General features: G+C 46.8%; 1 protein-coding gene across 2 annotated transcripts in view; it reads right to left on the bottom strand.

The window, feature by feature from the left end:
• Positions 1 to 17,818, bottom strand: part of fat3b (FAT atypical cadherin 3b) — a 196,898-nt gene that overhangs the window by 140,990 nt on the left and 38,090 nt on the right. For both annotated transcript variants that reach the window (XM_088321825.1, XM_088321826.1), the window contains exons 6-7: positions 16,839 to 16,957; positions 7,654 to 7,852 (exon numbers count right to left, since the gene is read on the bottom strand). In XM_088321825.1, the coding sequence (XP_088177951.1) occupies positions 7,654 to 7,852; positions 16,839 to 16,957 (318 nt within the window). The remainder of the gene's footprint in view (positions 1 to 7,653; positions 7,853 to 16,838; positions 16,958 to 17,818) is intronic.

Raw genomic sequence — 17,818 nt, 5'->3', positions numbered from 1 at the left:
AAGCCCTGAACGCTTCCTTAATAAAAGACTAAAACGAATGCTCTGGGGTCCACTGGTCTGTTCTGGTTTTCTGATAGAACGCTCTGACAAGAATTAATCCCGCGTTCGTTCCTTTGCCCCCTGACAACCACGGAAGCGAGGACCAGCATGGCGCACTCCAGCGTCTTCACCATGCCGTAGGTGTGTTACGGCGAGTCGCCTCTGAAGTGGCCAGCCTGACTCGGCAAGTCCGCCAGCACCAGCACGAGCTGGCTCAACAACACCAGAGTTGCTCCAACCTCTTTGAAAGAATGGCCCAAAGAGCCACTTCATCGGAGCCCAACACCGACAACGCTCTTCGAGCACCCGGCGCTGAATTCCGACCCCGGCCTCTCCAGATCCATTCGGCGAGCCAGAGAAGATTTGTGGGGATCCCGCCCAGATGCGCCCGTTCTTAGTAAACTGCCGGTTGATTTTCAATCTCCAGCCCCGCAACTTCGCGACCGAAGCACGGCGAAAGTGGCGTTCGTCATAAACCACCTCATGGGAAGAGCTCGCCTTTCTGAACGTTCACCAGGGAAGGCGCACAATAGCTGACTATGCAATTGACTTTCATATTCTCGCGGCCCAAAGTCACTGGAATGAGGAGGCGCTGGTCGACGCCTATTTGCATAGTTTAGCGGACTATCTTAAAGATGAGTTGGTGTCACATGCTTCCCCGGCTACGCTTGATGAGGCGATAGAATTAACCGCCCGGATCGACCGTCGGGTTCAGGCAAGACGATGGGAACGGGGAGGTCCAAACCGAGTCCTTACCCGCCCGACTCAAGAAGAGGGTAACGTTCCGAACCCCCGGGTCCCAGCATCCCCCATCGTAGAGAAAATGAAGATGGGCCGGGTCTCTCTTTCCCCCGAGGAACGCCAGCGAAGGTACGTCGAACAATTATGCTTGTACTGCGGCGGCAAGGTACATCACGTGGCCACCTGCCCGGTAAAAGCCAACGCTCGTCGGACATAGGGGGCGTTCGATTGAGCTCAGCCTTTGTATCAGCTCCCAAGAACGCGAGACCCGTTATCCTGGCTGATCTCTACCTCTTCGATTCTGCTCAGACATTTCCGGCCCTGATTGACTCGGGCGCCGAGGTAAACATTCTCGATCTGTGCCTCGCCTGCAAGCTAGGGATACCTGTAAAATTGTCTGGGCACAAGCGTTAGATGGTCACTCGCTGGGCACCGTTTCACAAATATTGCTGCCCGTCGAATTAAGACTGTCCGGTCACCACCGAGAGAAAATTTGTTTTCATCTGCTGCACTCCCCGGGTCAACCTATAGTTCTGGGTCACCCCTGGTTGGTCCAACATAACCCACATCTTGATTGGCGTTCTGGCTCGATACTGGAGTGGGGTATGGACTGTCATCAAACCTGCCTGCGCGCGGCCTCTCAACCAGGTAGTTCCGTTTCCCCGAAGACACCACCCGACCTGTCCCGGGTTCCGGAGTGCAACCACCATTTACGGGAGGTTTTTAGCAAGGCAAAAGCCTCTTCCATGCCGCCCCATGGGCCTCATGATTGCGCTATTGATCTCCTGCCCGGGTCCACTCCCCCTCGGGGTCGGCTCTATTCCCTGTCGGTCCCCGAGAAAAAGGCTATGGACAAGTATATATCGGATGCCCTGGCGGCCGGCATCATTCGATCCTCCTCCTCGCCAGCGGGAGCCGGGTTCTTTTTTGTTGTGAAGAAGGACGGGTCCCTCCGACCCTGCATCGATTACCGGGGACTCAACAATATTACGGTAAAGAACCGTTACCCGTTACCATTGCTTGCTTCTGCCTTCGAGTTACTACAGAGGGCCACGATATTCACGAAACTCGATCTCCGTAACGCCTATCACTTGGTCCAAATCCGGGAGGGAGACGAATGGAAGACGGCGTTCAACACCCCCACCGGCCACTACGAATATCTGGTAATGCTGTTCGGGTTAACCAACGCTCCTGCTGTCTTCCAATCCCTTATTAATGATGTGTTACGGGATGTTTTGTCTTCGTATATTTGGATGACATTCTGATCTTTTCCAAGTCCCGAGAGGAACACCAGAAACACGTCCAGCTTGTCCTCTGTCGCCTCCTGGAGAACTCCCTGTTTGATAAAGCCGAGAAATGTGAGTTCCACTCCAAAGTCGTTTCATTCTTGGGCTACATTATAACCGAAGGGAAGCTACAGATGGACCCGGCCAAAGTATCTGCCGTCACCTCTTGGCCCGTTCCGGAGAATCGTAAAAAGCTCCAGCAATTTCTTGGGTTCGCCAATTTCTACAAAAGGTTCATCCGTAATTACAGTTCGGTGACAGCTCCCCTCACGGCCCTCACTAGCCCCAAGGACGCTTTCCGGTGGTCCCCCGCAGCTGATGAGGCCTTCCATAAATTTAAAACCTACTTTTCCACGGCTACTATTCTCCAGGTACCAGACCCCGCACGGCAACTCGTGGTGGAAGTGGACGCGTCGGATGTGGGAGTTGGAGCCGTTCTGTACCAGAGGTCTTCGAAGGACCAGAAGATGCACTCGTGCGCCTTCTTTTCCCGGCGGTTATCCTCGGCTGAGCGCAACTACGATGTGGGAGATCGTGAGTTGCTGGCCATTAAGCTAGCGCTAGAAGAGTGGCGGCACTGGCTGGAGGGGGTGACGGTGCCGTTTATTGTCTGGACGGACCACAAGAATTTAGAATATATCCGTTCAGCCAAGCGATAAAACCCACGACAGTCGCGTTGGTCTCTGTTTTTTGCCCGTTTCAATTTCACCCTGTCCTACAGACCCGGTTCCCGCAACGTGAAACCCGATGCCCTCTCCAGGCAGTTCCAGAAACCAGACGACCAACCCCGAAGCCAGGCAACTGTTCTCCCAGCATCGCGCATAGTTGCAACCGTCACATGGGACGTTGAGAGGCGAGTAATAGAAGCGCTACGAGACCAAGCTGGACCCAGCTGCTGTCCCGAGGATCGATTATTTGTCCCAAAGCCCCTACGCTCAGAGGTTCTTCAGTGGGGGTACTATTCCCACCTGTCTTGCCACCCGGGGGTAGCGCGAACCCAAAGTTTTGTGTTTCTGCGTTTTTGGTGGCCTTCCATGGCAAGAGACATACTGGCTTGTCAAGTCTGCGCCCAGAACAAGTTCTCTCACCAACGTCCGGCCGGTCTACTACATCCCCTACCGGTCCCTCATCGGCCATGGTCTCATATAGCTATGGACTTTGTAACAGGGTTGCCCGAATCTGAAGGTATGACTACCGTCCTGACCATAGTTGATCGGTTCGGTAAGATGGCACATTTTGTTGCTCTACCCAAACTCCCCTCCGCTAATGAAACCGCCCAGGCCGTTCAACAGAACGTGTTTCGCCTCCATGGCATTCCACAGGATATTGTCTCTGCCCGGGGTCCTCAATTTTCGTCTGGATTTTGGAGAGAGTTCTGCTAACTACTGGGGGCGTCAGTCAGTCTCTCATCGGAATTCCATCGCAAGTCCAACGGACAGTTTAAGCGAGTAAACCAGGACTTGGAGACAGTGCTGCGCTGCATGGTGTCTCGGGAAGCGCTCTGATGGGCCAAGCACTTGGTTTGGGTGGCGTATGCTCACAACTCCCTGGTCAGCTCCTCAACAAGAATGTCCCCCTTCCAGTGCTTGTATGGTTACCAACCTCCCCTGTTCCCCAGCCAAGAGGGGGAGGCTTCCTGCCTGTCTGCGACAGCGACTGCCGGCGTATCTGGGCACAAGCCAGGACAGCACTCCTTCAGGCGGGCAAGTCCCACTCGACTGGGGCTAACCGACGACGAATGCCCGCTCCGAACTATCAGGTGGGCCAAAGGGTTTGGCTCTCCTCTACTGACCTGCCGCTGACGGTGGAATCCAGAAAGCTGGCGCCTCGATTCCTGGGTCCATTCACAGTGGAGAGGATCATCAATCCCTCAGCGGTCCGTCTCCGCCTGCTGAGCTTCATGAGGTTCACCCTACCTTTCATGTCTCTCGGATCAAGCCCGTCCGCCAGAGCCCATTGGCACCCGAGACGCCTCCTCCTTTTTGTTTTTTCAGTTGCCATGTCTCTAGTTATTGATCGTTGGATTGTCTATTCTTTTTTTTTTTTTGGATTGTTGGTGACGTGCCTGAGGACTCTGAGACTGCCGAGGACATCGAGTGACTTGCCTTGGATCTTTTCGGTGACGTATTGGAATACTTTTTGTACTTTGTTTGGATTAACTTTTGACTTCTGACTTTTTTCCTTGGAGTACCTGCATTTTTTCTGTTTTTCTGTTCTCTGTGACTTCCTAGAATACCTGTTGACCTGCCCTTGGATTAATTGTTTTTGTTTTCCGGGACTTCTGGAGCCGTCCATGGGGGGGGGGGGGGGGGGGGGGGGTGTTCTGGGTGGGCGCCTTCTGATTGGCTGGCACTTCTCTCTTAAGCGCCCTGCGCCCTGAGAGAAGTGTCAGAGCGTACATTCTTGTAACTCTGTGTGTTTCTCCCGATATCCCGTTCCTTTAGAACTCTGCTTACCTGATTTTTGCCTGTCTCCGATCCGACCTGTTTCTGTCCCACGTTTTGATCTCTTCTCCAGCCCCGGTAAACATGACCTGCCTGATTTCCGCACTACGATTGACGACTCATTCCGAAGTTTTCTCCCCGGCGCTGCTGCTGACGTCTGACAGTCCTCACGTTTTCAGCAAGCCCTGAACGCTTCCTTAATAAAAGACTAAAAAGAATGCTCTGGGGTCCACTGGTCTGATCTGGTTTTCTGATAATTATACTCTCACATACACTATTATACTCTTTCACAACCACTAATACTCTTTCTCACACACCATTAACATTTCTATTACTATGGGGGTAAACATACTCTCGAACATGAACAACTACTTTCAACTTTCAAAATTCTGGCTAATTCAAGGTTTTTAGGTGCACCTTAGAGACCGTAAAATACGATATCTCCAAATATTTGTGGAAAAAAACAGTCATTTAGAAATGCAGTCTTTGCAATACACATTTTATATAAAGTAGCTGCAATACATTCTGTGGACAAAGGAGATTTTGAAAAAAAAAAAATAGTCTCACGTAGCCTAGGAGGACAAATACCTGAGGTTTTTTTTTCCTCGTCTTGAACCCTGTGTCAACACTCATCTCTTGGTGTTTGCACCTTATCCCCCCCTCCCTCTGAGAAAGTATCGAGGTGGAGGATGAGTGGGAGTAGGGGCTGGAGAAGGTGGGGATAGTTAAGTGGTTTTGGGGTGGTTGTGGGGGTCTGGCGAGTGAGATTTTTGGTGGCCCTAAAGCACTGTGCTTCAATCTTGTGTTGTGCAGCTCACAAACACGCAACGCAGCACAAAAAACAAACACACACACTAAAAACAAATCAAAGCGACAGGGTTGAACGGGATACATCAATCAGTTTCGCAGAGCACCACAAAAGTTGCGGGACTTCCGACACAAACAAAAGTCCCGCTGCACTAAGATAACATGCCTATCATAGACATCCGCTGCTTTAATAGGATCCTGCTCGAGAGGCGGTGCTGCATGCAGTTAAAGTCCATTTATCAAAAGACGTGTTGTCGATACAAGCGGCAATGAGCAAGAGACAACGCCCGCCACGACAACAACAGCGCAGGAGGGTGGAGGAGGGGGCCATCTCCATGTCTATCGTTTGTGGCTGTTCACTACACACAACATTATTGTTAGCTCACTGGTATGTATGCAGTGTTTCCCATGCATAGGAAGAATCTGGTGGGCTGCCATAGTTCAATTAGAGTTACATAAACCTGTGGCGTTGCTGAGCATACTAATTGGGCCAATGTGATATTTGTCAAATTGGGTGGTACTTATTAGGGGTGCTTTGGCATGAAACGTAGCAAAAGACACTTTGATTCAGGCACTTTAGAGGCTACAAAAGATCAATGCAGACTCAAACGAAGCATCACTTGGTGTACTGCTCGTCCAAAATCCCCCTGCTCGGCATTCGTATTTTTCCTTGTCTCGGTGACAGCTGCATGATGGCTTCCCACTCTGCCTGTGGAAAAAACGTCGCCTTGAGCAAAAGACTCAAAAAACAAATAATGACACCCTGCCTCTACAGATCTCACCAACAATTAGCAAAACCTATACTCGCACCTTCTCTCTCCCATGACCAATTGTAACACCACAGCCCCAAAAACCTCGCCCAAGTAGAATGCCCGCCAACACCAGGCCATGTAAATAGGTTTTGTTGGTATTTATTGGGGGTGCCTTTCTGGGAAATCAGTTGGGCCTTTTCGGAGCATATAAATCACACACAAACATGTATACACACTCATCCACAAATCGGGATGTTTAAAGTCGATTAGATGGATTAGATAAAATGAGTTTTTTTTTTTAAATATATATAAAAGTTAAATTCTCTAAATAAAAAATGCCTCATTATTTAAATGATTGCAAACACCACAGCGTGTAGAGCTAGAGCAGGCTTAATACTGAAAAACAATTGTGATCTGATGTTGAAGGTGACATATCTGGTTTAAATCGGGAGGCTTCTTCTACCACTTGTATAAATGAAAACCAGTCTGTTTCATGTGTGGAAGCAACCCTTTACCCTAAAAAAACTGCCTTTAGAGGCTTAGACTGCACGGACACCCCACAGGTAGTGGTGCCCAGACAGCCCTAGCGGTAAAGACAATGGTTCCCAAACTTTTGGGGCGGCAGTAGCTCAGTAGTTAGAGCGATCGTTTCAGGATTAAGGGATCCCAGTTCGAATCCCGGCTTGTCCATGTTACATGCCGAAGTGTCCTTGGGTAAGACACTTAACCCCCAATACCCCCAATAAGCAGGTTCGCGCCTTATATGGCCGCACAGATCACGGCCGCTATTGGGAAATGTGAAGCACAATGTAAAGCGCTTTGGGAAGTCATTGACTTGAAAAGCGCTACATAAATGCAGATCATTTCATTTCATTTTTTGCAGGCTGGCGCCCCCCTGGCTCCCCAGGAAATACCTAGCTAGTTCCACGTACGCGTCGTCAAAATCAAAGTAGGTCCAAAATGGTGATGTACCGCCTTTCTTCGGTGCAATCTTCGTTTGCTTCTCGTTTGTTGACTCTGGGACAATGTTTACGGATTCTGCCATGACACTCAATGAGCTCACACTGTGGGTGTGGCATAGTAAGGTTCTTGCAAACCTTGAATCGCATTTATTGGCTTGTGCTATTATTAAAAATTGCCTCTGATTTTTCAGGACTTTTAAAAATCGAACAGTAACAATTGTGGTTGGCCAATACTCCATCACTCACTACAAACCTTGAAAAAAACGCAGTAATTTGCGGTTTCACAACCGCACAACGGCACATCGCGATGTCGATTCGATTTCGGTTAATCATGCAGCCCTAACGTGTTGTGTACAAATCATCAAACAAACGTTCAAACATCTGAATTCGACTTCAGACTACTGCTCCCCTACCGTCCCCTTCTTCCTCAGGAACCCCCCCGGCCCCCCGATCTTTCCACCGCCCACGGCCAACGGTACTGCCAACTTTAGGAACCACTGGGTTAAGGGATACTTGAACCGCGATCCCAGTCAGGTTTCATTTAATTTATTAGGTTTAATTTATTTTTGTTTACAAAAAACCTTTGGAATTAGTCAACAAAAAGTAAACCTTATTTTCAAACCTGTTTTGGGGTTGATATAGAAGAAATTCTGTGGGTTGCCGGCAGTGATGCGGTAGCTGAGGCGGCTTGGTGTAGCGGTGAGGTCAGGATCCTGTGCCTGGATGCGTATGACAGACACGTCCCGGGGAGAGTTTTCCATCACGGACGGGTGGTAGATGGGGTCTGACGTTAGCGGCGCATTATCATTCACGTCCTCCACCTGAAAAGACCACAAACTAGTGTTGGCGGATCGTTCCAAATATCAAAGTTATAGATACAGAGCAAGTACTTGGAATGATAATATTGTCTTGGGATCTATACTGTCTTCCCATTTTAACTATATTTCATTATTCGCTATAATAATGTTGTTATTGAGTCATAAGACTATACATACATTATACGAAAACATCAAGGAATGGACCGGTGTTGCCACAACCATAACTCAAGCCAGGAACTGTAGCAATAGAGAAAGCTGTCAAGAGTAGTGTCCTCAGTGGGATTTATGAACCGTGATCATTTTTCAAATAGATCCAATTGTGTTTGCACCTTATTTGCACTACTGACCTTATTTTCAAAATATCGTGCAAACGAAGGTTTTTTAGTAGGATTGTATATTTGTAACATGACTGCTTTTTTGGTTTGACTCTGTTGATGTTTGTTTTTTACCTATTTTTTATCATGTCAAAGGTTTTTAGATTCCATTGTTTACACTAAGTGTACTTCATTTTCAAATTATTCTGCAATGAAAGGTATTCTTGGTGACTTGTTGATATGACTATATAGTATTTGTATATTTGTTACATTACTGCTTTTTTGGTCTGTTTCTGAGGAAGTTATTTGTATACTCTTACAGGTTTTTACATTCTTTTTTAGAATATTTGCACTCAATTTTGAAAATATTGTGCAATTAAGGTATAGTTATCATGCTGACTTTGTAATGTTTGTATTTTTGTGAGATTGCTGCTTATTGGATTGACTTTCTTGGCTTTTGTTCTTAAACAAATACAATACAAGCATGCAAATATGTTTTCATACTGTTAATGTTCGCATTGTAGTTATTTATCAAAAATTTGAACATTTTAGAGCCTAAAATCTATGTGCAGTTTATCACAATTATGAACTAACTCAAGTTCAATTATTCAATAATCATGACAAGTATCGGTATTGTAACGGTATCAATCAATACTACCATGCATTGACTAGGATTAAAACCAAAATTTCCAGTTTTGCCCACCCCTACCGCAGACATTCTAACATTAAGTTAAAAAAACAAAACTAAAAAACGCTGAACTGGTGTGAAATGTAGATTTTTTTAGAAAGGATTTACTTGTTTCACAGGATATAATGTGTTCTATGCGTCTCACCAACATTTCACTTCAAATGATTCTTCTCAGCTTAAACGTGCACACGTGCAGAATTTTTACGAGCAAGGGCCGTGAGCAACATGGAGGCGAAACGCTCGAGAAAGTAATTGAAGGGCACCTGAGTCTGATTAAACTTCACATTTTAGAGCATATGCCTGTGTGCACATGAGCAATCACGCCCAAAGGCACAACAACAATGCCGTTCCACTTTCATATGTGTCATTTTTTGAGTCTGAGTAAAAACAATCAAGTGGGTGCCAATCAAAATTTACATAGTGAGAATGCAAGTATTTATTGAGTTCCAGATACGAGTCCGTCCCACAATGAAAGAGAATTATTTGTAACATAATGCTACGCTGTTGAAATCCTTTCGGCCAAGTGATATATCCTGATCTTATGCTGTTGTTATCTTGTTAACTATCATTAAACGATATGCTGGCAATATTTTGTGCCATAGATTGTAAGATAACATGAGTATTTTACAGTGGTGGTCCTTAGGGGCCGGTCACACAGACATTTGCGGCTGAATCACGGCCAGAAATTTCTGCCTGTGAGGCGGACGCTATTGGACGCTTTGAGATCGCAATGCAGACGAGATACAGCAGTGCTTAACACGCGGTCGGAAATTCGCGCGCGGGTGGCAGCGCGGAAAAGTTTTGAGCTGATTGAGCGAGGGTACACAGCCTTTCACGAGCGTATCAAGGCTGAACCACAGCCAGAAATTTCTGGCCGTGAAGCGGATGCTGTTGGGCGCTGTTGAACGTTTAGAGACCGCCATATAGACGAGATGCAGCAGTGCTTTACTCGCGGTCGGAAATTCACACGTGGTTGGCCGCGCGCAAAAGTTTGAGCATGTGTTAAACCGCGTGCCGCACACGTGGTCAACACGAGGTAATGACGCGGAAATGACGCGGAACGACGTGCTCTGGCCGCGGCCAGGGCGTGGTTACACATGGGTAGGACGGGAAATTTCAGCGGGTAATCGTGGGTGGAGCATGGTAATAGCATGTTCTGCGCCTGTATCGCGGTGTTATCACGTGAAATTAGCGTGTTACGCGTGTGACAGTCAAACGCCTTTCTCCACGTATATACAGCGCGATTTGCCGAGCGCACGTCAGTTGTGCTCGAGACGTCAAGGGGGTGAACATGGATCCCCGTCAGCGTAGTGACCTCGTCTTAATCCATTTTTATTTCTTGACATTTCTTTTCAAGATAATAAAATAAAAATGATGCCATAGCTTGAAATCTTGATCTTCACGGGACTGTGTCTTGAGCGGTTATGATTTCTACAGCCCGGTGTTATCAGAGAAATACATCCCTGCCGAGATTTGCATCCCCTCGCTACTACAACCACTTTTACCTCGTTTTATCTCACTTTTAGGGAATGTAATGGCGAACATATAACCAAAACCACTTCGTCTTGCATTTGTTGGAAATGTAATACAACTTAAACCATTCCGTCTTTGTTTTTGTTGTGAACGTAATCGAACGGTAAATCCTCCCCCCCTCGCGTGAACGAAAGCGATCGTATTCTATATAAAACGCTTATTAAAACTATAAAGCGAGCTAATTATAACAATTGGGAGACCCTAGTCTATATAACGCGTTTATTTAAACAATAAAGTGCGATCGTATTCTACAAAATGCGTTTGTTAACGCGGATGAAAAAGTCACCAACGTCAATGCACGCTTACAACAAAAGCGATCGCAGCAGAATGCGCGTTCACGCGAGGGGGTGGGGGTGTTGCGTAGGAGTCGGATTTGGGCACAACACCGGCTCGGGAGCTTTTATACCCGTGGTCCACACGAGAAAATGACGCAGAAATGACGCGATGAGGAAGCGGAACAGTCGCCGGCGTCTGTTTTGCGGGCATACCACCGATGAACAGCGTGTTGGCCAATTTTGCGCATTTTCCATCGCGGGCAACCACGGGCAAAAAGAAAAAACGGAAAATTTTAGCCGTGATTCAGCCGCAAACGGCTGTGTGACCGGCCCCTTAGGGGCCTGCAAGGCTTTCACTGCTGGCCCAAAATGTCACGGTTGGCCATTGCCCTCACATGGCCCCGCCCATTTGGTGCCAGCTGCGGCTCGTTGCCTGATTGGCTTCTCTCTTATTTCAACTCAGTGCTCTCATTCACTCCTTGTCAGTCCGTCAATGAACCACTGCACCCGCAAGACGTGTGTTTTGTCTCTGTCTGGTATCCTGCTTGTGTCTCCTGTTCGGTTTTGCTCCCGTCTGTCTCGTCCTGTCTGATATCTGACTCCAGTCTCCAGTATCGGTTTCGATCCCGTCTATCGCATCCTGTTTGATATCTGACTCCAGTCTCCAGTATCCGGTATTGATGAAATGAAATCAAATTAAATGATCTGCATTTAAATAGCGCTTTTCAAGTCAAGACTTCCCAAAGTGCTTTACAGTGTGCTTCACATTTCCCAATAGCGGCCGTGCAGCCATGTCAGGCGCTAACCTGCTTATTGGGGGTATTAGGGGTTCAGTGTCTTACCCAAGGACACTTCGACATGTAACACGGGGGAGCCGGGATTCGAACTGCAATCTCTTGATCCCAAGACGAGCGTTCTACCTCCTGATCCACAGCCGCCCCATCTGTCTCATCCTGTCTGATATCTGACTCTAGTTTCCAGTATCTGGTATTGATCCTGTCTTTCCCATCCTGTTCGCTATCTACCCCGTCTTTCCGGTTTCTGCTTGTGTATCTGGTATCGATCCTGTCTGTCCCGTCCGATATCGACCCCGTCTGTCCGGTATCTGCTCGTGTATCTGGTATCAATCCTGTCCGTCCCGTCCTTTCCGGTATCAACCCCGTCTGTCCGGTTTCTGCTCGTGTATCTGGTATCGATCCTGTACGTCCCATCCGATATCGACCCCGTCTGTCCGGTATCTGCTCGTGTATCTGATATCAATCCTGTCTGTCCCATCCTGTCCGGTATCGACCCCGTCTGTCTGGTATCTGCTCGTGTATCTGGTATCGATCTTGTCGGCCTCTGACTTCCTGTTTTTCCACGCCGAACTTCTGTCTTACTTTTTCCGCCCGGCGCCGAAACGCTGGCGTCTGTGTTCACGCGCATGACTACCCCATTTCCGTAAAATAAAGCTTGTGTGAAAACGTTCGGGCTCTGACACATATCTAACCAATAACGTTTCAGCCATTAGTTGGTGCTTGGCTCAGAAATCTACCCAGAGGCCTTCACAAAAAATCCTGAACATCAGTTTTCTATATAGTTGTTGGTTTGAGAGTCTGTGTCTACTAGCGGGCCTTGAGAAACGTCACCAGTACCACTAACTGTTATTGGCTAGGGGGCGGCAATCCACCGACGCGATCACACCAACAGCCGTTAAACTTGAAGAGTCCGAGCTGCAAAAGGAAAGATATTTTTGTGTTGATTTAATAACGAAAGGTGTAACAACTCCAAAGCAAGTGAGCGTTTTGCAACTGGTAAGAGGGTTTGTCCGCCACCTTCAGCCTAGAGGTAAGATCTTAAACCCAAGCCCAATCCGAATTGTGGGCCGGGTTCGGGCCTAAGATGTTAATCATTATGTTTAAATGGTCTGCATTTAGATACAGTTTTTCAAATCAATGAAGACCTCCCAAAACGCTTAACAATTAGGGATTCATTGCCTTGCCCAAGGACACTTTGTAATATAACACAGAAAAGTCGGGAATCGAACCTGCGACCTCTTGTTCCCAAACCAGTACTCTACCTCCTGAACTAATGCCCCCCCGTTTGGGTTGAGACAAGCTTCTCTCCCGCGGCCTGTTTTTGAATTATCTACTCATCATTGTTCTTCCTTTTCTTTGTTTGTCCCATTACAAAAAACAGGTTTTACGTTTCGTACACGACGAGTTCCTTCGCGACACCCCAAACAACTAATCAACCCCCCAATCCACATCTCGAAATGTCCACGTTGCCAGCTCACCAAACACGGTCCGTCGGACCCAGAGAACTGGGCGCGTAGCGGGGGCTGGTGTCGGCTCAAATGACCTATTCTCCACAAGAGTCCGCACAACCAAACAGGTAATTTCACTTCCAAGAGCCTGTTCATCGAGCAATTAAGACTGGAGCTAAAAGCCTAGGTGTGAAATACACGGCTTGCCATCTCTATTTCATAGTGGTTGTTAGTTGTTAGCTGTAGGCCAAAATGTAAATGTTATGACTCAACTATTTTTCGTTAACTTGTAAACTAAAATGATTATGTTAAACTAGCTATCTATCTATCTATCTTCAAAGCGGCGCTGCCACGAGCGGCTGCCTTTTCCAGCAGCTGCCCTGTTGTTTTATTGTTTGCTCCTATCTTCTGTGTTTTTTCTTCCCGTTTTGACACCTACACTATGGATTACTTCTATCCTATGGACATGGGTTTTAACGCACAAGAAATGCGTGCCCTTAAGAATTCTCGTGCTGGCGTGATGAAGGGGCCCATCGTGGAGGAAAAGCCGGAGCTAGCGAAGCGGCTAGCGGCGTTATAAGTCTTCGGTACCATCCGTAATCATGGTAAATGCGAACTCAGGACCAAATAAGATCATCGAGTGCTTTTGGAAAACATCGAAGCGCACAGGGAGCGCAGTTGCTGTGTTTTGCGGAAACGTGGCTCACGTTTAGCATTCCGGACGCTAACGTGTAGCCACCCGGAGCTACCCGGAGCAATCCGGCTTCAACGCCGCTAAACAGAGACACGAAAGCCGGGGGGAATCGGAGAGAAGGCGGACGGACTTGCTAACACGAGGTGGTGTATCCCTGGATTTTCGCAAAGAAAAGTTCTCCATCTGCCGCAGGGATGTCGAATTTTTGGACTGGCGTGACGTCATCCACTTCGCTACAAGCACCCCTCGGGCATCATGTTCATCTGTTAATAAACAACAGGGTAGACTGCTGGAAGTGTGAATTTCCCTACGGGGATGAATAAAGTATCTATCTATCTATCTATCTACCTTGGTCATATCCGTCAGGAGGGGTGACCGTCAGCAAGACAAACATATACAATAACAAAAAAAAATTAAAAAAGGGAAATGATAGCAAAGAACACAGACAAAAATGTTTTGACCATGGCCAACCCAAATGCCCAAACACGCAAACAAGTTAGGCACCTCGTCACGTAAGTTGGTCATGCTTTCATCCCTCCAGATGAAACGGGACACAAGAAAGCGGATATGTCACTCGGGTGAGGGTGACACAAAACACTCTTCTGTTCAACAGCAGCGCCTGACAGCTTTCACTGGTTTACCCCTGCCGCATCATACAGGTGCCCTGCCCATCCCTTAGAACGCGTCCAAACATCCCACTATCCTTTTACAAAACCTCTCCACTCATTCCTATCACCAACAAGAGCTCTGGCTTCCACTAGATTTAGACCTTATTCCTGCAGTGCTCTCATAACACCATCCATCCACGTCAATCGCGGCCTTCCTCTTGGGCTCCTTCCATTTACTTCTGCTCTGTAGATCCCCTTCAACATTCGCTCCTCATCCATCCTCTCCATGTGTCCAAACAAATCAAGTACTCTCTCATCCATACGCTTGCTCAGTTCCACTCCTACCACAGTTCTGTGTCTCACAATGTCATTTCTCAATCCATCCAATCTTGTCACTCCTAACATACTCCTCAAACACTTCATCTCAAAAACATTTAATTTTCTTTCTCAAATGTGCAGGCTCCAAGTCTCTGCACCATACAAGACAGTCGGCACAATTACACTGTCATACAGTCCCCTCTTAACATCCATGCTCATACTCTTGTTGTTCATCACTCTCCTCAGAGCACCCAAAACCTTGCTTCCTTGATTCACTCTGTGCAATACCTTTCACTCAATTCCACCAACTGCAGCCAAATCACAATCCAAGTACCTAAATATTTCAACTTTTTCCAGCACCTGTCTTTGCAACCTTATTTCTCACGCCATGCCCACTCCATCAGATAGATAGATAGATAGATAGATAGATAGATACTTTATTCATCCCCTAAGGGAAATTCACATTTCCAGCAGCATCCCTGAGCTGAGAACAATACAATAATAAAGCCAAAAGAATACAATATACAAATACCCAGTGTGACGTGCAAATGCCCACTTTAGCATGTTATATAGAGTAACTAAATAGTGCTACACAGAACACATAATGCAGTAAGATTCGGTAATATCCAATGTAGGTGGTGTGGTTTAATGTGGGCCTTTACTCTGCCGGGTGGAGTTAAAGAGCCTCATGGCATGAGGAAGAAAAGATCTCTTCAGTCTGTCCGTAGTACAAGACAGTGACAGCAGTCTGTCACTGAAACTGCTCTTCTGTCCGGAGATAATGCTGTGAAGCGGATGCGATGGATTGTCCATGATTGACCTCAGCTTTTTCAGTGCCTGTCTCTCAGCTACTGTTGTTAGGCTGTCCAGCTCTTTGCCCACAACAGAGCTCGCTTTCCTAGCCAGTTTATTGAGACGAGAGGCATCCTTCTTCTTGACGCTGCCTCCCCAACACGCTGCCGCATAGAAGAGGGCGCTTGCCACTACTGTCTCATAGAATATTTTCAGGAGCTTTTTGCAGATGTTGAAGGAGGCCAGCCTTCTGAGGAAGTAAAGTCGGCTTTGCCCTTTCCTACATAGAGCTTCTGTGTTGGCAGTCCAGTCCAGTTTGTTGTCCAGCTGCACACCCAGGTATTTGTAGGTCTGGACAAATTCTACACATTCTCCCTTGATGGTTACAGGAACCGGGTGAGTTCTGGTTCTCCTGAAGTCCACCACCATCTCTCTGGTCTTGGTGGTGTTTAGGTGCAGGTGGTTTGCGTCGCTCCATCGGACAAAGTCCTGAATCAATTTCCTGTGATCACGTGAACACTTCATCACCTTACTCTTTTCCAGCATTCACACATAACTTATGCTTATCACACACTCTTCCAAACTCCATTACCAACCTTCTCAGAATGAGCCACAAGCGCTGTGTCATCTGCAAACAACAACTGACGTACCTGCCACATCGTTCCACTGTTAACCATTAATTATGTTAAACTAGTAGGTTAATTTTGGCTTGTAAGCCAACATGTTAACATTACTGTTGAGTTATATCTTAGCTAAAGTGAATACTGTTGATGATACGTAAGCATGAACTGTACACTTAAAATCAAACATACTGTCACATTTAAATGAACGTGCACAGAAAAATGTTTTGCCTGTAGTGGCTTTCATGGGCAAAGTGGACATGATAATGCTGGCGGTAAGCAGTCATGAGCAGTGAGTGGTCTCGAGTGGTAGCCCCTGGGACTGCTCGTGTACTGAATTTCCCCACGTATAGCGAGCAATATTTCTGTTATAAAAAAAAAATACTTGTTTACCTAAATGCTCATTTTTATAGGTGCTTGTATTGACCCTTAGGTGTGACGTCATGTTGCCTTATCTGGCATGTGTAAATATGTTAGTAGGAAATGGGATGGTTCGGTCCTAAATTTCTCTCAATAGCGCTTTTTGTGCACAATGTATGTTTGTCTAACCATTGCCAATGGTGTTGGATAGTATAGCTTTTTGTTGTAGTTGTCTACTGTTTATAGGCCTCGTCCACTGTTTACAACGGGTTACTACCATGTGTCATGGTGTTGTCACGTGGTTAGATTACATGTGTGCAATGGGTCAATGAAGTGGAACCACTAAAAATCAATCATCAGCCATATCAAAATCTGATCCATTATAAAACACTGAGCAGGACAAAAAAAGGTTTCAAGTTGCCATCTCAAGGTATTTTTGATGCCTTGTTGTTGTCCAGTAAATTGCTGGCAACTGAGTGCATAACCATACATACATAAATGTTGCAATACCACAATTGTCGTTCCAAACGCACTCATCTTACCCGGATGAAGATTTCAACGGAAGCTGACAGCGGCACAACCCCACTGTCTGTGGCAAACACCGTCAACCAATAAGAGTCCCTGCTCTCGCAGTCCAGGATGCCAGCAGTGTAAATCACCCCTGTGGGAAGGAAGACATATTAATGCCAGCGGGAATATATGACAATCATTTGTGTCAGTGTGCATGAGTGTGTGTTTGTGGTTGTCACGCAGAGGATATTCATCCCAAAAGCCAGGAACAGTTTGAGTGTAATTTCCCAGAGGATGCCAACTCATAGCCTCCCATTCTAACAGATCAGCAACAGCAAATTTCAATGGACAACTCACAGATGCAGTAACATTCGCAACATGTGTGGGTGCCATTGTGATACTGCTTAGCACAGGCATGTCAAACATGAGGCCCGTGGGCAGGACCTGGCCCATTGGATGATTTAGTCAGGACCGCCAAATTGCTGAATGTGTCAAAAAAAGGAGCAAGTGTTTAGGACATTTTTATCAAATGGTATGCTTTTTCGAATACATGTTAACCAAATGCTCCCTCGGACTGCTCTAGAACAGTATTTTAACATGTTACATATTGTTCTCTTTTATTGATATTCACTATGTTTGTGTGCGGTTCCCCAAATCTATTGCACCCTGGTCATCCTGGAAGGCGGATTACCACTTGTGAGGTCCCTCTTTAAGGTTTTTTTTTCCTCATGATTAGGTTTTGCCATATTTTTCGCATATTGGCTTAAGATCAGGCGATGGGGTAATTGTAATCCTCTGCAGTCCTTTGAGACATCTGATAAGATAAGATTTTTTTCGGGTTATCGAAAAGTATCCAGACATTGCTGTTAGTTAGATTTTGTATTGTGTGCACCTTTTTCCGAGTACAGGACAGTACTGTAGTGCTTCTTTCCGCCGCTATCGGCATATGGTGCTGTGAGAGGTCACCCAGTATCCACTCGGAAGAAGAAATCCGCTTCCTCTTCCTAGTTTG

This window comes from Urocampus carinirostris, chromosome 17 (assembly GCF_059441175.1).
Source record: "Urocampus carinirostris isolate Australia breed hairy pipefish chromosome 17, RoL_Ucar_1.0, whole genome shotgun sequence".
Lineage (NCBI taxonomy): Eukaryota > Metazoa > Chordata > Actinopteri > Syngnathiformes > Syngnathidae > Urocampus > Urocampus carinirostris.
Note: the sequence above shows the minus strand (reverse complement) of the source record. Positions and strands in the feature narration are given on the sequence as shown.